This window comes from Pipra filicauda, unplaced genomic scaffold (assembly GCF_003945595.2).
Source record: "Pipra filicauda isolate LSUMZ 115617 unplaced genomic scaffold, ASM394559v2 scaffold111_size4109106_pilon, whole genome shotgun sequence".
Taxonomy (NCBI): Eukaryota; Metazoa; Chordata; class Aves; order Passeriformes; family Pipridae; genus Pipra; species Pipra filicauda.
Genome location: NW_024103563.1, coordinates 1,600,000 through 1,622,105, shown reverse-complemented (window position 1 = coordinate 1,622,105; position 22,106 = coordinate 1,600,000). Strand labels below are relative to the sequence as shown.

The 22,106-nt window shown below is 37.4% G+C and overlaps 1 protein-coding gene across 3 annotated transcripts in view; it reads right to left on the bottom strand.

Moving 5' to 3' along the window:
• The window catches only part of GRID2 (glutamate ionotropic receptor delta type subunit 2), a 698,274-nt gene that overhangs the window by 175,539 nt on the left and 500,629 nt on the right, over positions 1–22,106 (bottom strand). For all 3 annotated transcript variants that reach the window (XR_005564017.1, XM_027731749.2, XM_039382594.1), the window contains exon 8: positions 21,271–21,390. Coding sequence is in view for 2 of the 3 variants with exons in the window: in XM_027731749.2 (XP_027587550.1) it covers positions 21,271–21,390 (120 nt within the window). In the remaining variant the exon portion in view is untranslated. The remainder of the gene's footprint in view (positions 1–21,270; positions 21,391–22,106) is intronic.

Here is a 22,106-nt window from a genome sequence, read left to right as displayed (position 1 = left end):
GAGGAGATCACTTGTTTGAAGAAGCTATACAACTTGTGGGGAACAATTAATGTCATGCTCCAGTTCAAGCTCCTCCCTTTACTTTGTGGATCTGGTGCACCAAAGTTCATACTGTCAATTATGGGAAGCATAAAATCTACACTACCTAAGGAATTTCCAACCTCCCCTTTTTTTGAATCAAAGAACAAAAAGAAAATGTTTCCATTCCAGGCTGGTGTACTACCTGCACTTGATGCTGAGGATGTCACCTATACCATTTGATGTCTTCTCACCTCTGATACTGCTATGTAGATACTGATGCTCCTACTACTGTAGGACTTACAATTTTTCCAGTTTTCTCTCTATATACAGCAGATGTTTTGTCCTGTCTTTACAACCCATAAATGCCTTAGTTCTATAGCTGGCTTTCTTTGCCAGTTATCCAAGGCCTTACTATATGTCACCACAGACTTAACAGGTAACAGCTAATTATAAGGCAAGATAGTTCAGGCAATCAGCTCAGTTCCTTAAAAAGAATAAGAAAAAAAGACAATTTCTATTGAGGTGTTAAGCTGCATAGAAATTGTAGCGCAATAGAAGGACAATAGGATTGATTAGAAGCTATGATATGTTCACAGATCATGCTGGGAATCTCTGGTAAGCACAATGCATCTTTAATGCAAATCAATACAGACAGTCTGACGATGGCCCTTGAGAAAGGAAGTGCAATCAAGCCGCAGTTCCAAAGGACAGAGCTGGTCCAGCAGTGAGCACATGGGTTCTCTCTTCAAAGCGTCTATGGGAATGAAGAATTCATCTGATAATTAGAGCAGTTCAAATGATTTTGTCTGTTAAGTAGACTGTGAAATTCAGGAAGGTATTCTGGGCTTTGCCTTATAATGCTACAATTACTCATTGACAGAGCACAGTAGCACCATTGTGGTGAGCCGCTAGCAAACATCAGCCACATGAGCTGCAGATAATGTATAATTTAAACAGACGATGTAAGGTTTTCCCCATATTGTCTTGAGAGCTTCAAAAACCCCCTTACAGATCCATGAAGTTTTGCAGTAGCTTTTTTAAAGGGAGAAGTTATAAAATGAAGGCACATATATATTTCCAACTCCCCCAGTCTTAGATGCTCAGCTGTAATCATGTAGGCCCTGTTCACCAAAGAAGAGTAGGTGGGTAGTAATTTTTACATTTACTCATTTATTTCAACATGGTGCTCAGAGTTATTGGAATTGTAATTGAAAGGAAAAAAGAAGTATACTTCTCCCCTAACAACTACATTTCTGTCTGAAAACAATGATTTCTTAAAGGTATTTCACCGACATTTTAAATGCCACAAACTATATATAGGCACACAGACGGCAGCAAGCTCTACTCCTGCGGACCAAATGCAGGAGGAGATGAGAGGGCTGACACCAGCCCTTACGAGGGATGGTCATGGCAATTAACTGACCCTATTTTTTTGTCCCCTTGCCTGAGTGTGGTGGGGGACAGGAATCAGGAGGGCACCTCTGAGATCACTTCAGACAGGTCCAGTGTGAATAGTTCAAATCAATTTGTTGAGCCCAGGCCCTCATATCATGAAGAGATGTGCAACGAGCAGCACAATCCCCAAAGCTGCTCAAATGAACAGAAAGCTTTCTGGGACTGCACTGAGCCTGCTTTCTGCGTGCCATGTATCTTCACTGGAAGAAGCATGCAGGGAGAGAGCAAAGTTGATTATTACCTCAAGGGCTAAACCTTACTCCATATGATCTTTGACACCAGTGGCTACAGCTTCCCTTTGGTTTTTCCAACATACTACACCATCTGGTGAAGCATCTGAAGATGTCAGTAAGTTAGACACTCAATGTCACAAGAAATCATGTTGCTACTAGAAAGTAAATTTCCTTTTAAGTAGGTACTTTTTTTCAAATCCAAAGAAAAGCAGACAAATAACCGAGAAAATCATCTACTAATATATAGTACTTAAAAATCACATGAATAAATCATCCTTTAAGCTTAATTGAGCATGCAGTTCTGAACATTTTGTTAAATGGATTAAATACCTGTAAAGTTGGAAAAATGGCTTAGATATTGTTACTTCTGCACCTAAATTTAGGAATGTAAATCTTTAATTGGCCATATAAATCTAAGTGCTTTCATCTTCTGAGATGCTTAAGACCCGTAGCTCCCTATAACTTTGTAAATTCAACTATCTAACTCCTACCAGGCAAAAACAACTCTCTGTGCTTCTAGTGTTTTCATCAAGTATATTTGTAGTTTGGGATGTTATTTCCCTCTCTGAGGAACAATTATATAAATAAAATTAACATATATGTGTTTATTCAATTACACACTTTAAAACACAGCTAAAATTGCTTTTACAGTGCACTGCTTAATCTAACAGTCTTACGGTTTAATGATTAATATACTTTATTTTTCTTTTTTTAATTAGTGATTTGTTAGTTATATAAATATCCTACCACAAGAAAGAATGGGAATTTTGGCTGTGTGGGCTTTCTTGTTTAGTGTGTATTTCACCATACCATTTCTAAGGTACCCTAAAGAGCCATACATGAAGATATACACCTAAAAGGAGTCTAACATATCTAAGTGTTTCAAGCAGTTTTTCTGAATTTTCTGTGGATAATTTAGTCTGGTTGGAATTTAAAAATAATTAAATTAAGCATTCCAGAAAAAAGTATGTGTACATATGTATGTATATAACTGCGTGTGAAGAACAATTCTACCTAGCCTACAGGAAGATAAAATCAGTTTACAGCAAAGAACATCTATCACAAAGAAAAACTCAAGCCAATAGAAAAATCAATCCAATGTGCAACAAAAAGAGCATGCAGTCTAACAAATCCACTAATGCTCAAACATCAGGAAGAAAATTTGAAGAGTAAAGACTAAGGAGTACTACATGGCAGAAAAAAACAAACCCGCAGCAAGATAGAAATGAGCATAGTAAATGATACCCAATCATGACCAGAGACCATAGCATGACACAAGAGCATAAAATAAAATCATCTCCTCATAAATCTGTTGTCAGGACTCATGGTAGCTCTAATGAACTGCTCCATCAAAGCCTAAAACCAAGAATAAAAGGCAAGTGACCCTCTTCTAATTCCCCATCCAAGTCACTTGGCTCATTACACACTTATATTAGAGTGATAAAAGTCTGTTGAGTGATTCATTCATTCGTCAGATTAAGAAGAAAATACAATTAGATGGCTTCCCTGAATTTGTCTATCTATCATCATGTTAGGGAGAGGCAAAAATAAGGAAAAAATGATGACGAAAGTATTAAGAGTTAAGAATGTAAAGACAAATGGGCTGTAGGTTAAGAAGAAAAGAGAAACCAAGAGATAAAATGTCTTCCTGTAAAGCTATTAATCTCAGAAGTGAAACCCCAGGCACAATTTCCTACAACTGTCTTGGCATAATATAGTCATTATTGCTATAAAAAGTGTTGATGGCGATGCTCTGCATTTACTATCGGCACTTGGGAAGAGAGGAAATGGGATGACTTTCCATTTAAAGAGGGCTCAATGACAAAGGATAACAATAAAAACAAAGAAAGGCCAATAATGTGTGCTACTATCCACAAGCAACCCATGAGTCTTTTGCAGACTTGAAGCAAGCGATCCCCTCTAGGAACTTAGGTACCCTCTGAAACAGAGATTTCCAAAAGATGTATGATCTCCAGAAGGGAAAAGCCCCAGGACTTTAGAAATAGATAGAACTGGAGTCAGAAGTCCATCTCACCTTTGGGGCATTCAGGATATCTGAACATCCTGTATTTGAGGCCAGGCAATCTATTTTCACACAGACAGCTCTGTTGCCTAGGGCTTTATAGGAAAACTGCAGGCCACCAGCTTTTGTGTGCATGCACCTATATGTACATATGTATGTGTCCATACATAGTAATGAGCTTCTGTATGAGCTTAAAATGAAATTTACCTCAGTCAAACATTTTTCTCAGCTATCCCAGTTCTTCCTAGTGTTCTGTGCTTTAAGAGAGGGATGCAATTTAAAGTCATTATAGCTATTTCTACATAAATAAGATAGACAAGTAAAATAAAATTACAAGCGGGCACTGCATTGGAAATTCATTAGTTGAATTACAGGGAAAAATCTGAGGGCAGTGGCAAAAGGCTACAAATAAATTTTTCTTCTCAGTTTTTCAACTTATTAGGAAGTCAGCAGGAAAAGCTGGACAGTGATCTTCTAACTGTAAAGGGGAGCAGAGCACATATCTGTATCAGCTTTTGGCATTTCACACTGACCACCTGAAATTGGAACATTTGGATAATATCAAAGCAAGAGAAGCAATTTGGAAAGACAGTAAATTCCCTTCCCACACTTCTCCCAAAACAGTGTTTCTTCCTCTAAACTCTTCTGTTCCCACATTGATGAGGACACGTGAAAATGGACATCCTTGCTGTTGTATCACCCAGTGATACCAGAAACTAAAAATAAAAAGAAAAAGTGTCTTGTCTTTCCACAATATTATTGAAGGGTTTCTCTCTACCACTCACCTTGATCTCCTCTGTGCCTCCCCTACACTCATGTCCCTAAGTGACATCATCTGACAGTCTAAAACTCACCTTCAAGAGGTCATGGGCCAGACTAGTCAAATCCCAGGCACGGACTATGTGGAGAAACGCATCAGCCAGCCAGATTTCTATTTTTAAGTTAAAACACTCACCTTTCTACTAATACAGAAATAGTCAGTAGAGAATTCTGACAAGCTGTGAGTCTGTCTCCCTTAAAAATGCAGTATGGGATGGATCCCACTAGACTGACTTGAAATAACAGCTGCACAAGAAAGAAGGCAAGGAACTGTGTGGCAGCCCCGAGGCACCTCACAACACTGTGTACCAAGACTGCTGCATCAAATACATTGCATTTTTATAATGTGTCATGATTCCTCTTTTCTGCTGTATTGAAAGAGATATGATTGTCTCCCCTTTCAGTAAAGACACAGACAAAAAAATTAATAACCATCTCTCAACCTGATTCTTGAACTGGTTTTGCTCCTTCTAATTTCCTGTCAAAGTGTGTAGTCAGTTTGCAAGGTGACATTTGCAGAAGCTCCTTACACATTGATTGGCTAAACTGCTGGGAAGCTGAGAGAATTCATGTAAAGAACGACCTTCATTAATTATAAAGTCAGACCTGCTGATATTGCTGCATGCCAGAAAAGTCCAACTGCTCCCCACTCATTGCTCCGAGAGGGCCACTGATGGATGCAGATCACAAGCAGGACAGTAAACAATAGGCTGGATGATCTGCAGAGTTCCTGCCAACCCTCTGGTGAAAACTCAGGTTATGGTGCTGCCTACTGAATCCTAGACAGGAAAGGAAAAAAGCAATCTTTTCTTGGAAGATATCCTGCATAGTAACAAAGAGCAACTTGGAGGGTGATAGTGGCTTCAGGCGGTAAACATGTAGATCCCTTACCTTCAGCATGCTCTCCTTGTCTTTCCATCACGATTTACCTCCCTTTCAGCCTTTTCCTTGAAAGTTACTGCACTCTTGGTTAGTTCAAACTTTCTACCACTGACACGTCTATGCCTCCATCCTTTCAAGCCAAACAGCTTGGGACACGGCCACTTGTCGAATTTGCATTTGGTACAGAAAAAGACATTGTTCTGTATAAAAACCCCATCTAACATAGATTAATAATTTTGCTACTCTATCAACAACAGCAATTTGTGTTTTAAGTATTTCTCAGTACAAAGAAGTATGTCTGTGCTTTGGAAACAGAACAGATGCTAAACTGCTTCCATGGTTCTGGACATGTACCGTATCTCTATTTTCTTTTACTTCTTTGGCTTGGAAAAACATGTTGGCAAAAGACAAGACATACTGGTTTATTTTTGCGCATTTACTTCTTTGTAAATATTATCATAACATAGACCTCCTGAAATACATACCAAAATATAACTCATCAAAAAGATCCCTTTGGGAGTTGTAAGTTATATATACAAAATCTTTGGCATTTCTAAATTATAGTCCCTCCTGCAGCATAAATTCCCAGCCTTTCTGAACCAAAAATGCTATCATTGAAGGATTTGTTTGATTACTTTTAAGTAAAACACAGAATTGACTGAAGTTTAACTACACACCTTGATTTAATTTAATCAGATTTAATCATAGCATAGAAATCAAAGCTCATGTTTTTGTGATGAGTTTCACAAAACTGTTCATAATAGCATGTGGTTAGAAACTCAGTTGTGGTTTACAGCTCCATGTACGACTTCCTTGTTCTCCCAAATACCAGGGATTAGTTCAGGGGTAACTCAGGGAGCTTGCAAATCTTGATCTTCTTTTCACAGAGTTTTGGAAGAGGAAAGGTATTTATAAGTTTTGAAATGAAACTGTGAAATTAGCTAGCAAATATCCCCAGATACCTTTTGAGTTTTAAACTGCCTTTTAGAGCAGCACCTCCCTCTATGTATTTTAGAGGGAGATTAATAGTTGACACAGGCACCTGAATTAGCTGCCTAAAATTGATAGGTATTAATATAATAGCGAATAGTTTATTATTCCTGCAAGCAATTAAAATGTCATTAACATTTTCACTGCCCATAAGACACACAGATTTTGTTTAAGTTGTTTTTTTAAAAATATTCCTATATAATTATGGAAAAGGATATATTGTTGTGATGTTTGTATAAGGTTGAATACATAAATAAATATTCCAACACACGTATGTCCACACATCATAGATCAAACCAGTAAGCTCACTCACAAACAAGCTGAAATAAACAGTACAACCTTCACAACTTCATGGATGCTTAATTAATATATAATATACAACTGGCTATGATGTGCTAGCAAAAAAAACCCCACTTGCAACAAAAGAAAAATCATCTTTGCTGTCTAGTTAAGTTTCGTGAAAAAGAGGTCAGTTTTAACTATCACCAAGAGAGGGCAGTGACATATCTCAAATTATTAGAAGATCCCATACAAGAGCCATATACCTCTATAGCAAATGTGATAGCAAATAATCTCTGCAGACATTTAATTTTAAATTCTGTGGAGCATTCAGCTGATGTTGTATTATTTTTAATTAACATCCTCCCACCCTTGAGTAAGTATACTGTTGTGTTTGGAACTAGAAAAAATAGAAAGAGATTATGGATAAAACTATGAGTCCTTATGAAATAAGATTTTTTTGTTCTGTTTTCAAACAGATTTTTCAAAGCAGAATATTAAAAAACACCTGCCTTCTACCAGGTTCACAGCAGCGTGTAAGCTTTGTTTTCAATTTTGACTGACTTCTCCAGAATGCGAGGACTTTACCACTTAGCTCTATCCCACACTTTCTATTCTTTCAAAACCCAAAATGGCAAGTTAGAAGGCTGCTTTTGTTCCCAAATCTTAATTATCTTTTTACAGGTGAGTCGCTGTACTACGCTGTTCAGGATGATTGATTTTTTTAGGAAGTTAGTATGTCCTTTTTTTTTGCATAGGGTTATTTCAAAACTATTGGGTTGAGAAGCTTTAATTGTCCTACTCCAAAACCTTTCAATAAAACATGTTATAAGTCTGCTATTTTTGGTCTCCAAAGAACTGCATCATCTTCAAGTCAATGGCCTCTTGCAATTCTGAGGCTACTGCTATCCCCAAAGTTCAAAAAATATAGTTAGCAAAAAGCCAGCACCTTTCTCTTTTTCACAGCCTTTCAATGGATAGATCTAATCCAGAGGAAAATATTTTGTCTCCTACACAAAGACTTTGGGATTTATGTTTAACAGGATTTAGGAGAATCAACACTGATGACAAAACCTGTCTAGTTTGGCACATGGTTATATATGATTGTATTTGCACTTTTCAAAAGGTATGAACAGGAGACAGGAGAGAAGGAAAAAGAGGGAGAGAGAAATACACTTCCACTTGATTTTATCTATGGTCTTTGAAGGTTTAGAGCAGTGTGAAGCCCCTCTTTTAAAATTGATTTAAATAGACCAAACATTTTTATATGGGCTTTTTCTTAATTTTTAAGGCAAATGGAATGAATAAGATAACAAAAAATAGAATAATGATGAAGACAAACATTTCTTTAACAAGATATAACATTCTCTGTTTTCTTTACTAATATTTTAATTTTCTCTTGCAGAAATGATTTGCTTCAATATGCTAGAGTGTCACAACAAACTAGAAAGCAGTTTCTAATGACTAATGGACTGACTGACAATTTAGATGTTATAAAGCTGTTAGAAAAGAGCTTAGAAGGAATATATAACTGGAACCAAAACACATTTGGAGGAATTGATCTGTAATAAATGTGGGTTATGGTGTTACATACCAAACACATCAAGGAAATGGGGATGTGGTACGCTATCAGAAAAAGTTTATCAGAATTTCTTATTAAGCTTCCTATCACGTTTGTCATCACACCACATACACACCCTCGCATCCCCCATTGTAAAAGCAGCATAAAAATGTTCACCACAAAGTCAGTTTGATGTGAAATTCACTCCCCTTTGGACTGAAATGCTTCAGTATGTACTGATACTAAAAATATTTGGATTCAGCATATCAATCCTTATTTAATGCAATCTGTTGGTGTCCTACAGTCACAAAGCACATAAAGATTATATTCTCCTGTGAGAAGATATCCATCACTTAGTTTGTCTTATCACATTTGCTTTCCTGCAGACACAAAAGTGGCAAAGTTAAAAGCAAGCAGGGTGTAAGGTCTTCAGTAGTAAGGTTAGTAGCAAGAGAGGACAATAACTTTCACATACTGTTTAGTGTGCAATAAGACCCAAGGCCAAACAGAGAAATCAATTCAAGTATCCAGAATCAAGTATATCAAGATACTCATTATAACTTTACTGTAGACCAAACTTGCTGTGAATTATTCCAGTCCTTTAAACGTATTTGAAAAATTAAATTGTGAACAAATAGGTTACAAAAGATTGTAGAAATACAATTTACCTTAGTCTATACTGACCAAAAGGCTATACTTCAAAATCTTTCTGCTAGCAACCAGATGCATTGACAATCCAAGTACTGTAGATTGAGCTTTGGATAAAATATTTCTATATGTTATTACCATCACAGAACAGAGAGTCCACCTTATCTGTTCCTTGGTAACAGACTGCTACAGAAATAACATAAAATTCCATTCATGTGCCACTTTGTTTTCCAGATTGTAGTCCCATTCTGGAATAAACTTTGTGGAATTACACCCATCAACCCCCATCACTACCTAAAATCCACTGTGTCAACGAAACTCCTCTGACAATGAACTGGAACTACTCTCTAATGCAAAGCTTGGACTATCCCTCCTGTTGCTTTTTCTGAGCAGATTTTCTGGTGTGCAAATGAACTTTTCCTACATTTTATGCCATTGCCTACATCCCTGCAGCAAAGCATAGACATTCTCAGGTGTTATCTTTTGCTAATGAAACTTGACTTGTGACGCACTTTGCAAGCAAAGCAGGCTCCAGTGTCAGAAGCAGAACTTGTCATCTGTGGGGACAAAAATGAATGAAGCAGCAAGAAACATACCCACACCAGAAGGCCTGGATGGCTGGTCCAGGGATTGCAAGACAAGGTAGAAAAAAAAGAGTTTATAACGTTGTTTAACCACTGTGGCATGAGTGGGACTGATACTCCCTTTAAGTAGTTAATAGATATTTTTTAAAGATGACATTAATTGACACTGTTTCAGTGGGTGGTAAGTGTGGTTTAATCATGGATATTTAAGTAGATCTTAATTAAAAGACTTATTTTCTTACTTTATGTTTATGTTAAATATTTGTCTCAAGTAATATAATATACAGCTTAAAATAACCTGACTAATGAGATCTTAGACACACACGTTCAATGGGGAAATCACACATTTTATCAGTAGTTAATAAATGTAGAGAGCTAAGAGTACCTGAGTACTAATTCAGAACACTAATATTTAGAATACTAAAACATTTTAGAGCCAAACTGATACAAAACATCAACATCAAGGCTTTAATAAAACATATTATTTTTAAAAGCAATCATTTTATAATTCAGAATCAGTACAGGTGTATAGAAACTTCATACTGCATTAAAATATTCATAAAAAACACTTATGGCTCATTATTAAGGCACTCCATTAGAAGGTATACTTTAAATCAGACTTTTATGAGCCACAAATGCATTATTTATTACAAAAATGCCTTTAAAACAAACAAATAAACCCTCCCCCTAAAATAAAATCCAGCGTTTCAGACTAATAAATTCAGAAGCAGGCTGGCTGAGCATGGATCAGGAAAATGCAGGAAAGATGAGACTAGATCTAAACTTCAGAAGACACCACAAGGAAGCAAAGACAAGACAGAAGAACTACAAAGAGGCAAAGGAGCAGGTAAACGAATTGGAAGCACACAGAGCTGCTAAAGGTAATACACGTGAAGGGTAGCATGACTAGCACAGGTGGGCAGGTGTGGCAGTAATAGGAAGAGAGGATTCTGGCAACATCTGCAATGACATTGTGATCATTGTGAAACAGTGAAGGGCCCAGACACAACAACCTGTATTTCCTCTTTCAGCCATGCCTTGGCTCCTAATCCCTGGGGTTTTTCTTTGGCTTCTTTATCCACCTCTCCTAGGCAAAAATGTCAGATAAGTCCATGAAAAAAACAAGGGACTTCATTTCCAGTGGTTTAAGTGAGACTCCATTTCTTGTACCACGCATTTTACTCTCAAAGTATGTTTCTGCTGTCTGCAGATATGTTAAAGTTTAATTTTAAATTGAAATGTTATCAGTTTCAATGTATTTTTAAACTCAAGTATATCAGTTTTAATATATTATGCCACATTTTTCTAAGCCAAATAAAAAATTATTTACATACATGACCAAAATTATTTGAGGTCAAATTTCAACAGAAGATCATCTGCAATTTATCCCATGCTATCCTTCTCTGTTTGCATAAGACAAATATTCTATCCACTACTATACTTCAGGAAGAAATGGTTGTAATATTTTCCATAGGTTTTGAGAAATAGAGAGAAGTAATGTTGGAAGTAATGATGACATTATTTTAAAACTGACATTTGCCACAGGTGCCAGACATACCTTGCCAAATTCCTTAAAACATGTTTTCCCCCATTTACTTCTAACCAAAGGAGTTTCATAAACCTTGTTAGTGCTTACAATTTCTTCATAAGCTTAATTTTTTTTAAGACAGATCTATCAAATGAAATTAATTCTGTTTATCAAAATGAAAATGTAAAGTATTTGAGACTTCATACATTTCACTTTTTCTATTACTCCTTCTGTGCATTTTTAAGCAGGGGATAAACCATGACAGGAATATTTATTATTAAATTCTGTTGTAGCTTACCCTTTGATTAAGGCATTATATCATAATTTAGAACAGGCAAAATCTGAGCACTGTAATTTTTAGGCTGAATCATAAAAACCTTTCAACACTGAGAAAGAATTATAAATATTGTGAAGTCATTGAAAGCTTTACCATCCTAATCTTTAGTATTTGTAAAGAACTCAAAAGGTACAAAGAGGTGTCCCTAACCAAATACACAGGGGTAACTTTTTATCTCTGGAACTCACTTTTAGTATTCTTTTAATTGCAGGGTACAGCTATAGCCCCTTTATGGAAAACACATCTCAGCATTGACATAAATGCAATATTGAGACAAAATGACACAGCGTTTCTACTCCTGATGTTCTTTTGGCAGATAAGAAAATTTAGCTGAAAACTTTTACTTTACAAATGACAACTTCTGCATAGTAAACTCTGCCACATTTTGAAATACATGAGCTATTTAGTAGGAAACTACAGTACGTTAAGAACACAATACAGCATCCAGTTTGAAACCAAACAGATGCTTCTCTTTGTCTTCTGTAGTATCGCTATTTGTTTCTTATCAGTCTTAAAAACGGCACAACAAACAAAGATTTACTGTACTTTTAGCTGTGTTGTGCAAACAACAGTGGAATGGAATTTTCACAGTTCAACACATCATTTCTCCCCTTTCTCTTTAGCTAACATTGTACCCACATGCATCTTGTGCTCCAACCAAAGCATCCACTCAAGCTGCTCTTCTGGTGGTCACCACTCCTCCCATCAGGCGAGGGCTGATCCTTGACTCTTTGCTAACATAACCTTTTCTGACACTTGTTTATAGATGCCTACATCCTTCTGATGGATTTGGGAGCCTTTAGCAGTTCATGGATGTTTTCACATCAGTAGACATTTGTGTCTACTGTAAATCCACTCTCACAGCTCTGGAGGCTGAGGGTAGTAGATATTGCATATCTATCTATCTATCTATCTAGATAGATAGATAGATAACAGGTGCTCTCAGTGGAAATCTACAATCACAGTTTCCCAATTAGCTTATGATTTGCCTAGCTCCTCTAGATACCACAGTCTGCAAAGGGAGGACTAAAGAGTTTAAATGTGTTTGGGTTCTCCCTCTTTTAGTAGAAAATTACACTGAATATTTTACAGCCACAGAAGCAAAGGTCACTGGGTTTACCACAGCTGCTTACCCCAGTGCAGGAAAATAGTGCCTACTACTGTCAACGAAGTATCATTCAGCATCATGCTCAATGAAATATAGTCTTTCCACAAGACAAACAAACAAACAAAAACCAACCAAAAAACCACCAAATCCCCCAAAACCCACCAAATGCACAAAAAACCACATTCCCTCAAAAAAAAAAAAAAAAAGCCAAACCCAAACAAAACACCAAACACTTAAACAAAAAAACAAACGAACATTTGTCTCTGGAGCAGGTCCAGAGAAGAGTAATGAGGCTGGCGAAGGGACTCGAGCACAAGTCCTGTGAGGAGAGGCTGAGGGAGCTGGGGCTGTTTAGCCTGGAGAAGAGGAGGCTCAGGGGAGACCTCATCACTCTCTACAACTCCCTGAAAGGAGGCTGTAGCCAGTTGGGCATTGGTCTCTTCTTCCAGGCAACCAGCAGTAGGACAATAGGGCATGGTCTTAAGCTGTGCCAGGGGAGGTTTAGGTTGAATATTAGGAAAAAATTTTTTACAGAGACACTGGAATGGACTGCCCAGGGAGATGGTGAATTCGCTGTCCCTGGAGGTTTTTAAGATGAGATTGGATGTGTCACTTAGTGCCATGGTCTAGTAACGACGATGGTGTTGGATCAAGGGTTGGACTTGATGATGTTGGAGGTCTTTTCCAACTTGGCTGATTCTATGATACTCAGGAATATTCTGTGTCTAAAAAGAAATATTTTCATATTTTTCTGCTAATAGGCTAACTTGGAACAGAGAGATCTTACTGCTAAAGAAGGTAGTTCTGCCTACTTTAAAACTTGTATCAGCAAAGTTTTGATTAATACGACTGTTCTAGGCCTTTCAGATGTACCATAGGGGCTCATCCAACATTTATCAGCCTACAAAACCACACAGCCTTCAAGGAGAAGCCCTTCACAAAATGTGCAAACTAGAAACAATTTATTGAAAGGTTGGACCAGATCATCTTTGAAGCCCAACCTGGGCTGTTGTATAATTCTATGATTTATTATAGTGGGGAGACATGGTTCGCAGGACATACCAGGCCATATAATTGTGTCAGTATTGGCTTGTGGTTCTTGAAGAAAAAGGCAGTTTATCAAATCTTGTGAAATGGCTCAGGTTGCCAAGAAGGCAAACATCATCCTGGCCTGTATTAGCAATATTAGGACCAGCAGAACCAGAGCAGTGATCAACCCCCTGTACTCAGCATGGTGAGGCTGCACCTTGAATCCTGGGTTCAGTCTTGGCCTCTAACTACAAGAAAGACATTGAGGTGCAGGAGCATGACCAGAGACAGGCAACAAAGCTGGTGAAAGGTCTGGAGCACAAGTCTTATGAGGAGCTGAGGGGAAAAGGAGGCTCAGGGGTGCCTTGTCACTCTCTACAACATCTGGAAGAAGGCTGTAGCAAGGTGGGGTTTCTTCACTGAAAGGGTGGTCAAGAAATGGGACAGGCTGCCCAGGGATAGTGGAGTCACCATCTCTGGATGCAGTCAAAAAGTGTGTATATGTGCTGCTTAGAGACATGGAATAGTGGTGGGCTTGGTGTTGGATTTTATGACCTTAAAGGTCTTTTCCAACTTAAATGATTCTATGATTTTAAATTTGTGTAGATCTACTTCCATGTGTTAGGGACTAAGATCTGCAATATAAACCTTAGATAGGTATTAGCCCTCCCATGGCTGTGCATTGAGCCCTTAATTCTGAGAACTGAACAATACCCTTCAGCACCATCAAAAGCTAAAACTAAATGACCCATTTCGTACTACCATCTCTTCATGCTTCCTGTATAAAGAAGCAGTTCAAGTTTTTACCATTCATCTCTCCTGTCTACATGGTTTTCTAATTACTAAGAATTTTTGACTAGAACACCCAATCTGCATCCAAATTTGGATGGAAATATTTAATTTCCTGAAGATGTAGTTATTATCTCCCTCTTCACGTGATTAATTACCAACATACCCCCCTTCTTTTGGATTAATGGAGGGTTAAACACATTTATTACTTAGTCCTACTTCTGGAAAATGTATGTTTGTTCCAGTTAGAAGTAGTTGTGAAATGAAGCAATTTTCATCAGATGATAGACTTGATTGAAAACAAGGCAGCTATAAAGAGCAAAAGACAAGCATTGAAAACTTTAATTCTGAAAGGTACCTATAATTCATTGATACTGTCCACCTTAAAACAAGTAATTCCAGGATGAGTAAAGTGTTTTATCTTATTAATTTCAAGGATGATGAACCACATTCTTGAAGCAGCACCCACTGAGTACTTTTTTAAAGGTGAAGAGAAGTCCCTAATGGGATTTCCAAAATCGCATAGAAGCATTACTGCCTGAGAGGTCAATGAAGCATTAAGTCCATTCTTAAATCATACACAGTTCCTTCTGACATTATTCAAAATGTCAGTTTTGAGGCACTTCAAAGTTCCCAGGCACTTCAGATCTCCGAAGTGAGTTACAAAGCTAATTTTCTCAGCTGAAGCACTTCAGGATAAAAATTCACAACTTGCCATCCAGTTCTGCAGATCCATGTTCACCAGAAGGCTTTCATAGCTACTCAAGCAGAAGAAAAAGCCATATAACCATAGTAAAGGTATTTCAAAATCAGTCCAACCAATCATACTGAAAACTGCAAAGGGTTTTGCTGATATAAAGTTCGGAAAAACAAAAATGATCTAATCCCTTAGTCTGGTTGACCTGAGCCAACTACAAACAGCCGAGAGGAAGAGAACAACCCAAAAATGAAGGAAAAACATTTAATGGACACAAATCAAGCTTCACATGCTACATAAACATGACCAACATGCAAATCCAAATTTTATTTCCCAATGTAGATATTAAAAAAGCCATGTTATTTCTGTTATTCAAAATTTTTCAGAAAATCTCTGCTATAAAAAAGAAAGGAATTAAGTTCTCTATCTTTCTTTGCTCTTATGCCCATTTTGAAGAACAGAATAATGACACAGGAGCCTCTGTGGTTAGGCAGTTGCCTGGCAGCATCAACAGAAAATAGGAATTGATGATATCATTCCCAGCTTATTTTTTTTTAATTATTATTAATTTTTGACTGATCTTTCTTAAGTTTCCATTGTCATAACAAGACACTAAAGGAAATTAAAAACATAGGCTTGAAAGTGGAAAATATTTCTCCTGTTCTTTGCTGTCAAGAAAACTATATTTTCTACAGGAGATGGGTAAAATGTAACCTCTTTTCCCAATGAATCAAAATTAATAAAAAACATGAAACTACATAATTTAAAAAGATTTGTCTCTCTCTGATGAAAGCAATCAGTCAAAATTGGCAGTTCCCAATGCACTGAAAACATTTTTCAGTAAAAACATTCTTATCAGTTTTGACAGGAATGGATATTTTGAGCAAAAGGGAGATGTGCTCATCCCTGATAAAACTGTGAAGAGAAATACTACAGAGCATCAAGGTCCCAAGGGGAATTTCTGTTTGACATCAATTCTTCTCCTCAGGGTTCCCTTTCTCCTCTTCTGCCACCCTGCATTTTCCCTTTGTCCCCACACTGTTCCCAATGCAGGAGCAAGCCCCTCTTCACTCCAGAGTGCTCAGAGGCTTGAAAGATTTTTTTGGGTTCAAATCCCTCCTCTAGGCCTGCAAATGTCACTGTTAAGAGCCATCCAACCTGTGTGCTGGAAACTGGATAAACCTGTATCTTTATTTGAGTTGAATTTTAACAAAGACACTTAACCTTATTATTCTAGACTGGGAAATCTGGACACCCACTTGTCTTACAGCCTAAAATAATTTTAGTTTTTACAAGAGGTACTGCTATGCTCAAATGCCTGATCCACTGGAGCTCAGCAGACACGTCTGACTGTGCTGCTAACAAGAAATAGGTGGGATAATATGTCTCTATTGCACTATGCTTGCCTTGGCTTTGTGGGCATTAGTCTGAGGTTTGAGTTCTGTGTCATTTTGCTCATGCACCTGGATCCTGTGTTTCCTGTATTCCTGCTGGATATCCTGCTCCACAGGTGAAGAATTCAAGGGGAATGGATTGCTCATAATGCTGACTGTAGTAGCAACTGCTCTGCTATGCATTTATCAGTGATCACTAGAAGGAGGACTTAAACCCTGGTCTTCCACATTCCTGGGGCAGCATCCACCAAATTCATCTCTGGTTTCTTTGCACTTATGAACAAAGTCATTCAGACAAAGAGCCCAGGGTCAGGGCAGGTAGCTGGACAGCCCAGCACCAGGACTTAGATTTCACTCCCCCTCCATCTGAATCAGAGAGTCCAAAACCTGATAAATTCTCCAGATGTTGGAGAATTTACACTATTGATTACTTTCAGTCAGTCTGCCTTTCTTTCCGCAGCCTCAGATTTTAAAAGAAAATGCTCCATTCAAAAGCAGAGAGGGCATTTCTTCAAGACTTTTAAATTTTTTAAAATTCAATTATGGAATACAATTATGGAGGGAGACTTTTTCCATTTTCCATTAGACTTGAACACGTATTTAGTTTGACTTTTAAGCTAAACAGAAATACATTTTAAGTAAAGCACAGTTCTCTATTAACACTAGTTTTATTGTGATAACATGCAAATCCCCAACACTTTGCAGCCAAATTAAATTTCACTGAAATTTAACAAAAGATTTACAGAAGCTACCAGAAAGTAAAGAATCAGTCCCTGTATCTTAATCTATTGCATAGCACTAAATGAAGGAAGGAAATGGTACTCTTCAGCAGGCTTGCAGCACAGTTTAAGCACTGCGCTCAACTGGAACAGCAGGTCTCAGTTCACCAAGGTATTTAATTGACTCTTCATCTTTAGTACTAAGCAGTTTACTTCATTTCTAGCGGGCTGATTATGTATTTAAAGTTGCTTTAGAAAGAGTAGCATGGTAGCACTGTGCCAGGTCCATCTTTTCCATCAACACTAGAGGCAAGGCAGTCAGACACAGCAACATTTATTTTCAACTCACTAGAAAATACACCATCAATAATGTCTCTGTAAATTGCAAGAATATCTTTCAGTCACATCATAAATTACATGTCAGCCTTTAGAAACAACTACACAGATCACAGCTTAAAGTACCTGGTGCTGATACATATACATCTTTAAAATCACATTACACAGCTCTACCTTTGATCGTGATCACAAAGGGAACTGGTGAACCCATCATTTACCTCAAGTAGCTGACTGAGAAGCTAACCAAGAAGGAAATACTTTATGTGCTCATGGTTACTAAATGGTGTTAGTAAGTGTCAGAAGAGCTGTATAACTTTCTCTTTTTATCTAATGAAACAAAAGGGAAATAAAGGATGTAAAAAATAAGTTTTAACTTTATAAGAAGAGACAGTAACTTCCTGAAGATCAAAATATATACTTGGAACATATGTCGTTCCCTGATGCAAATGTAAGAAAAAAATTATATAGTGTATTACAAAGACACGCCAGTACTGTGATCAACAAGTGCTCTCAGATGAAGTGGAAGTATCAATTATTTTACCAGAATGACAGCAAAAAGTGCAAAACAGCTTTCCCAACTCTGAACAAATAGAACAACTATGGAATGTTGCATATAACCCTTAATAATCTGTGAAATAAAAACCTGTATGCACTGACTCCACAGGGAAAGTCCTGCCATTTGCACTGGCAGAAGTAGAGGAACAATGCATCTGTGAGGCATTACGGTCAGAGGCCTTCAACCCTCTTCACATGAAAGCTTTGTGCTACAGATGTGCCTTGGATTAAAATAGACAACATTTCCTCCTAAAGACAATCAAATCAAAATGAGTTAGGACAAACATACAATCCTAATGGAAAAATGCAGGGGGCTCAAAGTGTCCGGGGTTACCCAGGTGCCCCACTCAGGCTACCTGTTTTTCTACATGCTCACGGCTCTGTCCTTTCTCCAAGGCATCACGAGGTGCCTGGAATGCAAAGACAGCCTTGGGATGAACATCCTGGTGCAAAGAGCAATTGATGTGAGAGCCTGGTATGGTATCTTACTCCCCCACTGGGAGGAAACAACCTAGAACATCTTCAGAAGAGAAGAGAAACGTACAGGAGGTGGGTGTATGCTAATAGGGATATGGAGGCAGAGCAAAACGCACCACATCCTCAAATGTCCACAGGTCGTAGTAAAACCAGTGTGGGAGCAGGAATAAAGTCCTCTAAACTTCAAAAGGTTTAGCACAGAGCCTTTGAGGATGAACCCATCCTGAATTACAAGGAGCACTGGAATTAACATGAGAACCACTTTATTTCTGCAGTGCTGTTTTCTACACCACTAAGATATAAGACAGTACTCTGAGCTATCAACTCCCTTTTGTTCACTTGTTTGTTGCATGGTTATTCACAGGAATGGCAGCTTTTATTTCAACAGTATAGATAAAAGTATTGCACTGAAATTTAAATGTCAAAGAATACATACTCAAATGTCAAGTACCAACAGACAAATGCCAACACAGAAATGTCAGAAATACGCCCGTGTCTCCCACTGAATATAACTACATCTGCACAAATGCAAGTCACAGTATGATGTGTAAAAGCAAGAGTTTTTATTCAGTTCCTTAGGGACTGTAATACCACTGGTGTCAATAAAATCAGTATCTGGCAGCAATCTGAATGTATTACTCCAAGAACCCAACTCTGGCAACAAGTATAGACTACACGATCTATGGTCTGCAAGGTGATGGATAACATTTACAGTCATAATGGTGCAAAATTTCTATTTCAGGCAAATCCCACGCCTGAATTTGCTAACTTGTTGCTAGATGACGGAGCCCTACACAATGAACTCTCACATGATTTCTCCCACTGCTTTCCAGGTATGACCTCAGCCCATGAAAGTTGAAGGAAGGGACTTAAAGACATTTTCTTCTAGATACATGGCTTAATTTGTCCAAATAAAGCAAACATAAACATGAATTCTTGGTGTATCCTAAACTATTTGCTTTTTTGAATCCTAGGAATATTCTGCACTTATTAATGTAAGTGCAGAAGTATAAATGACTCCAGAACACAAGGAGAACTGACTTCAAGCAGGATTTGAACTCTCGAGAAACTTGAGTGCAAAGCTCTATTCTCTTTGACTAACTTCAAATCTACTTCCTTACAAAGACAGTGAATGTCTCTTTGTCCTGGAACTAACATAAAGAGTAAACAAGAAAGGTTCAAAAAGCCTGTTCCTACTATCCCATTGTCTTGCACAACTTATGTGTGCCCATGGTCATTAACATCTTTTCTAAAAGTAAACTGTATCATAGCTTAAATTAGTACCGCAATTCTAAATTCTACCATCAGAAAAGAGCTAGAAAAGCTAGGAAGTATTCTTGTGCTTCTATATTTCCAACACCTTTCTGCGAGTCTCTCTTTCTCTTCTATATTTTTGGGACTGGAAGAACATAATTTAGTGCTTCACTCAGGCATTCACCCAGACAGGCCTGAAGTCAAAAAAATCCCAGCCAAAGTCAACCCGTAAGTAGCTGCTCAATGCATAGCACAGAAAGTAAATCAAGTCAAAATATGTTGAAACAAGCAGAACTTACAGGTAAGGGAATAAGGACTTATCCAACATTCTGGTCTCCTAAAGACTTTGTGAAGTACCTCCAAATATCAACAAGATCCAGTTCTGTTTAGTTTCTAAGCATCTGTCAGGGTCTCTACTCAAGGTGACAATTATAGGCACATGTGTACATTAGGGTATTGACAAGAGATAAAACAGCAGGAACAGAATAACAATTCCAATGAATAGCGGAGAAGAAATTTCAGTTTCAAGATACTTTAGACTTCTTATTTATCTCTTCCTTCTTTCACAGCACTTATCTGTTACTCCAGAAGCTATGCAGACAAATGATGTACTTCATCTTACAGTGACACTGACACATGGAATCAGTTTACAAATATTAAGAAAACTCTACCATTTGCTTTCAGACAATCACTTCAGGTTCCTCACATATAAAACCCAGTATGATCTGATACACTTGGTATTTTTCAGGAAATCTGTCCTCAAAGGGAAGTTGTTCTTCGAAAATCCTATTAGTCTCTTATTTGCCTATGAAGTACCATATGATTTTTGCCATATCAGATGAGCAGTTGTTCAAAGTTAAGGATATGCATTGCAAATAGAGACCTGTTCCCATAATTTCTTATGCAGGACTTAAATTTAGTTATAGATTGGCAAAACTTAAATACCAAGAAAGAGTAATTTTGCTGGAGATGTATGCCATTCCCGGTAATAATCTAAGTCCAAGCATTTGGACTGTGTCTGGCAGCTGAATACACAACATTATCTTTTTCTGTAAAACTTAATTCCTACTAAAACACCATGTACTTATATACTGAAGAGACCACACAAATTTTATCTATGCTGCAACAGATTTTCTCTTTCCATATCCGTGAATTTCATTCATCTAACAGGTACAGGAACCCACTTTGACCAGAAGTATGAGAGACTAATCTGGGTTGTCTAAACACAGTTCAATGTAAAATTCACTATTTTGGATATGGGTTGCAAGGGTTACAAAACAACAGCTTTCATGGGTCTTTTGGGACATTCAACCAGCAGCTTAACACATTACAAATGACATCTTGATCAACACAACCTACTCCAAGGTGTTTTTAAATAATAAAATAGACAGGTATCTCAAAGTTCAAGGCTTTTCTCCCGTTTCTCACTCCTTTAATGATACACAACATCATGTTATCTGCCATCAAATGCTTTTCTACTAACATGGAACACAAGAGAGGTTTTTAAAAAATCAGTGAAAATAATCTCTTGTTTGAATATATGTAACCTCACCTTGCGGATTCCTCTGCCAAGATCTTCTCCATAATTTGTCCCCAAAATTTCAAAATGCACATTGGGATTCCCCCCATTTTCGGCAAATTCCAGTTCTCCAGTCAAGCCATTCACTCCACCCTATTGGAAAAAAAAGGAAAATGGAATGAAAACTCATGAGTGGGTAATTATAATAACCTTTTGTTTCTTGAGGGGATTTATGCACTAACTATGCAGAATAACTATGCAGAACTACCAGAACTAGGATAGTTTTCCAAAGACCATGTTTCCCTAAAAATTTCAAAGTTTAAATTGTTCCTGTATCATATAAGTTCTTTACAGAAGAATTAAACTCAGCAACATTAACCAGATGCCATACAAGCAGTAGTCTTACTCTTAGAATATTTGCACTCCAATTTTTGTTCTTTGACCCATCAGCATATATGGGTCACTCTAGCCTCCAAAAATAAAAAAAACATAAAATTTTGCAACTAATTCTAGTGAAAGCAAAGCTAGACACAGATATATAAAAGAAATTGCACCAAAAAAATTAAAATTGTTGATTTTTTCTTTATTCCCCCAAATAAAGGACTTCCACATAAAGTCAGGATGAGTTTTAGATATATTTACATGCTTTTTGAGCTCATCATATGTGATTTGCACAAATGATGAAGGGCTTGTCTAGCTGAACGTAGTGATTTTTCTGTTTTCCTCCACAACTCTTCTCTACTACTGAGAATACATGATATGGGCAACAATGCAGCATATTTTCAAGTTTGCTTTAATTTTTTTCACATTTTAGCTGGAAGGGGTTAAAACAGTACAGATGAAGCAGTGAATATTTCCTACAAAGAATT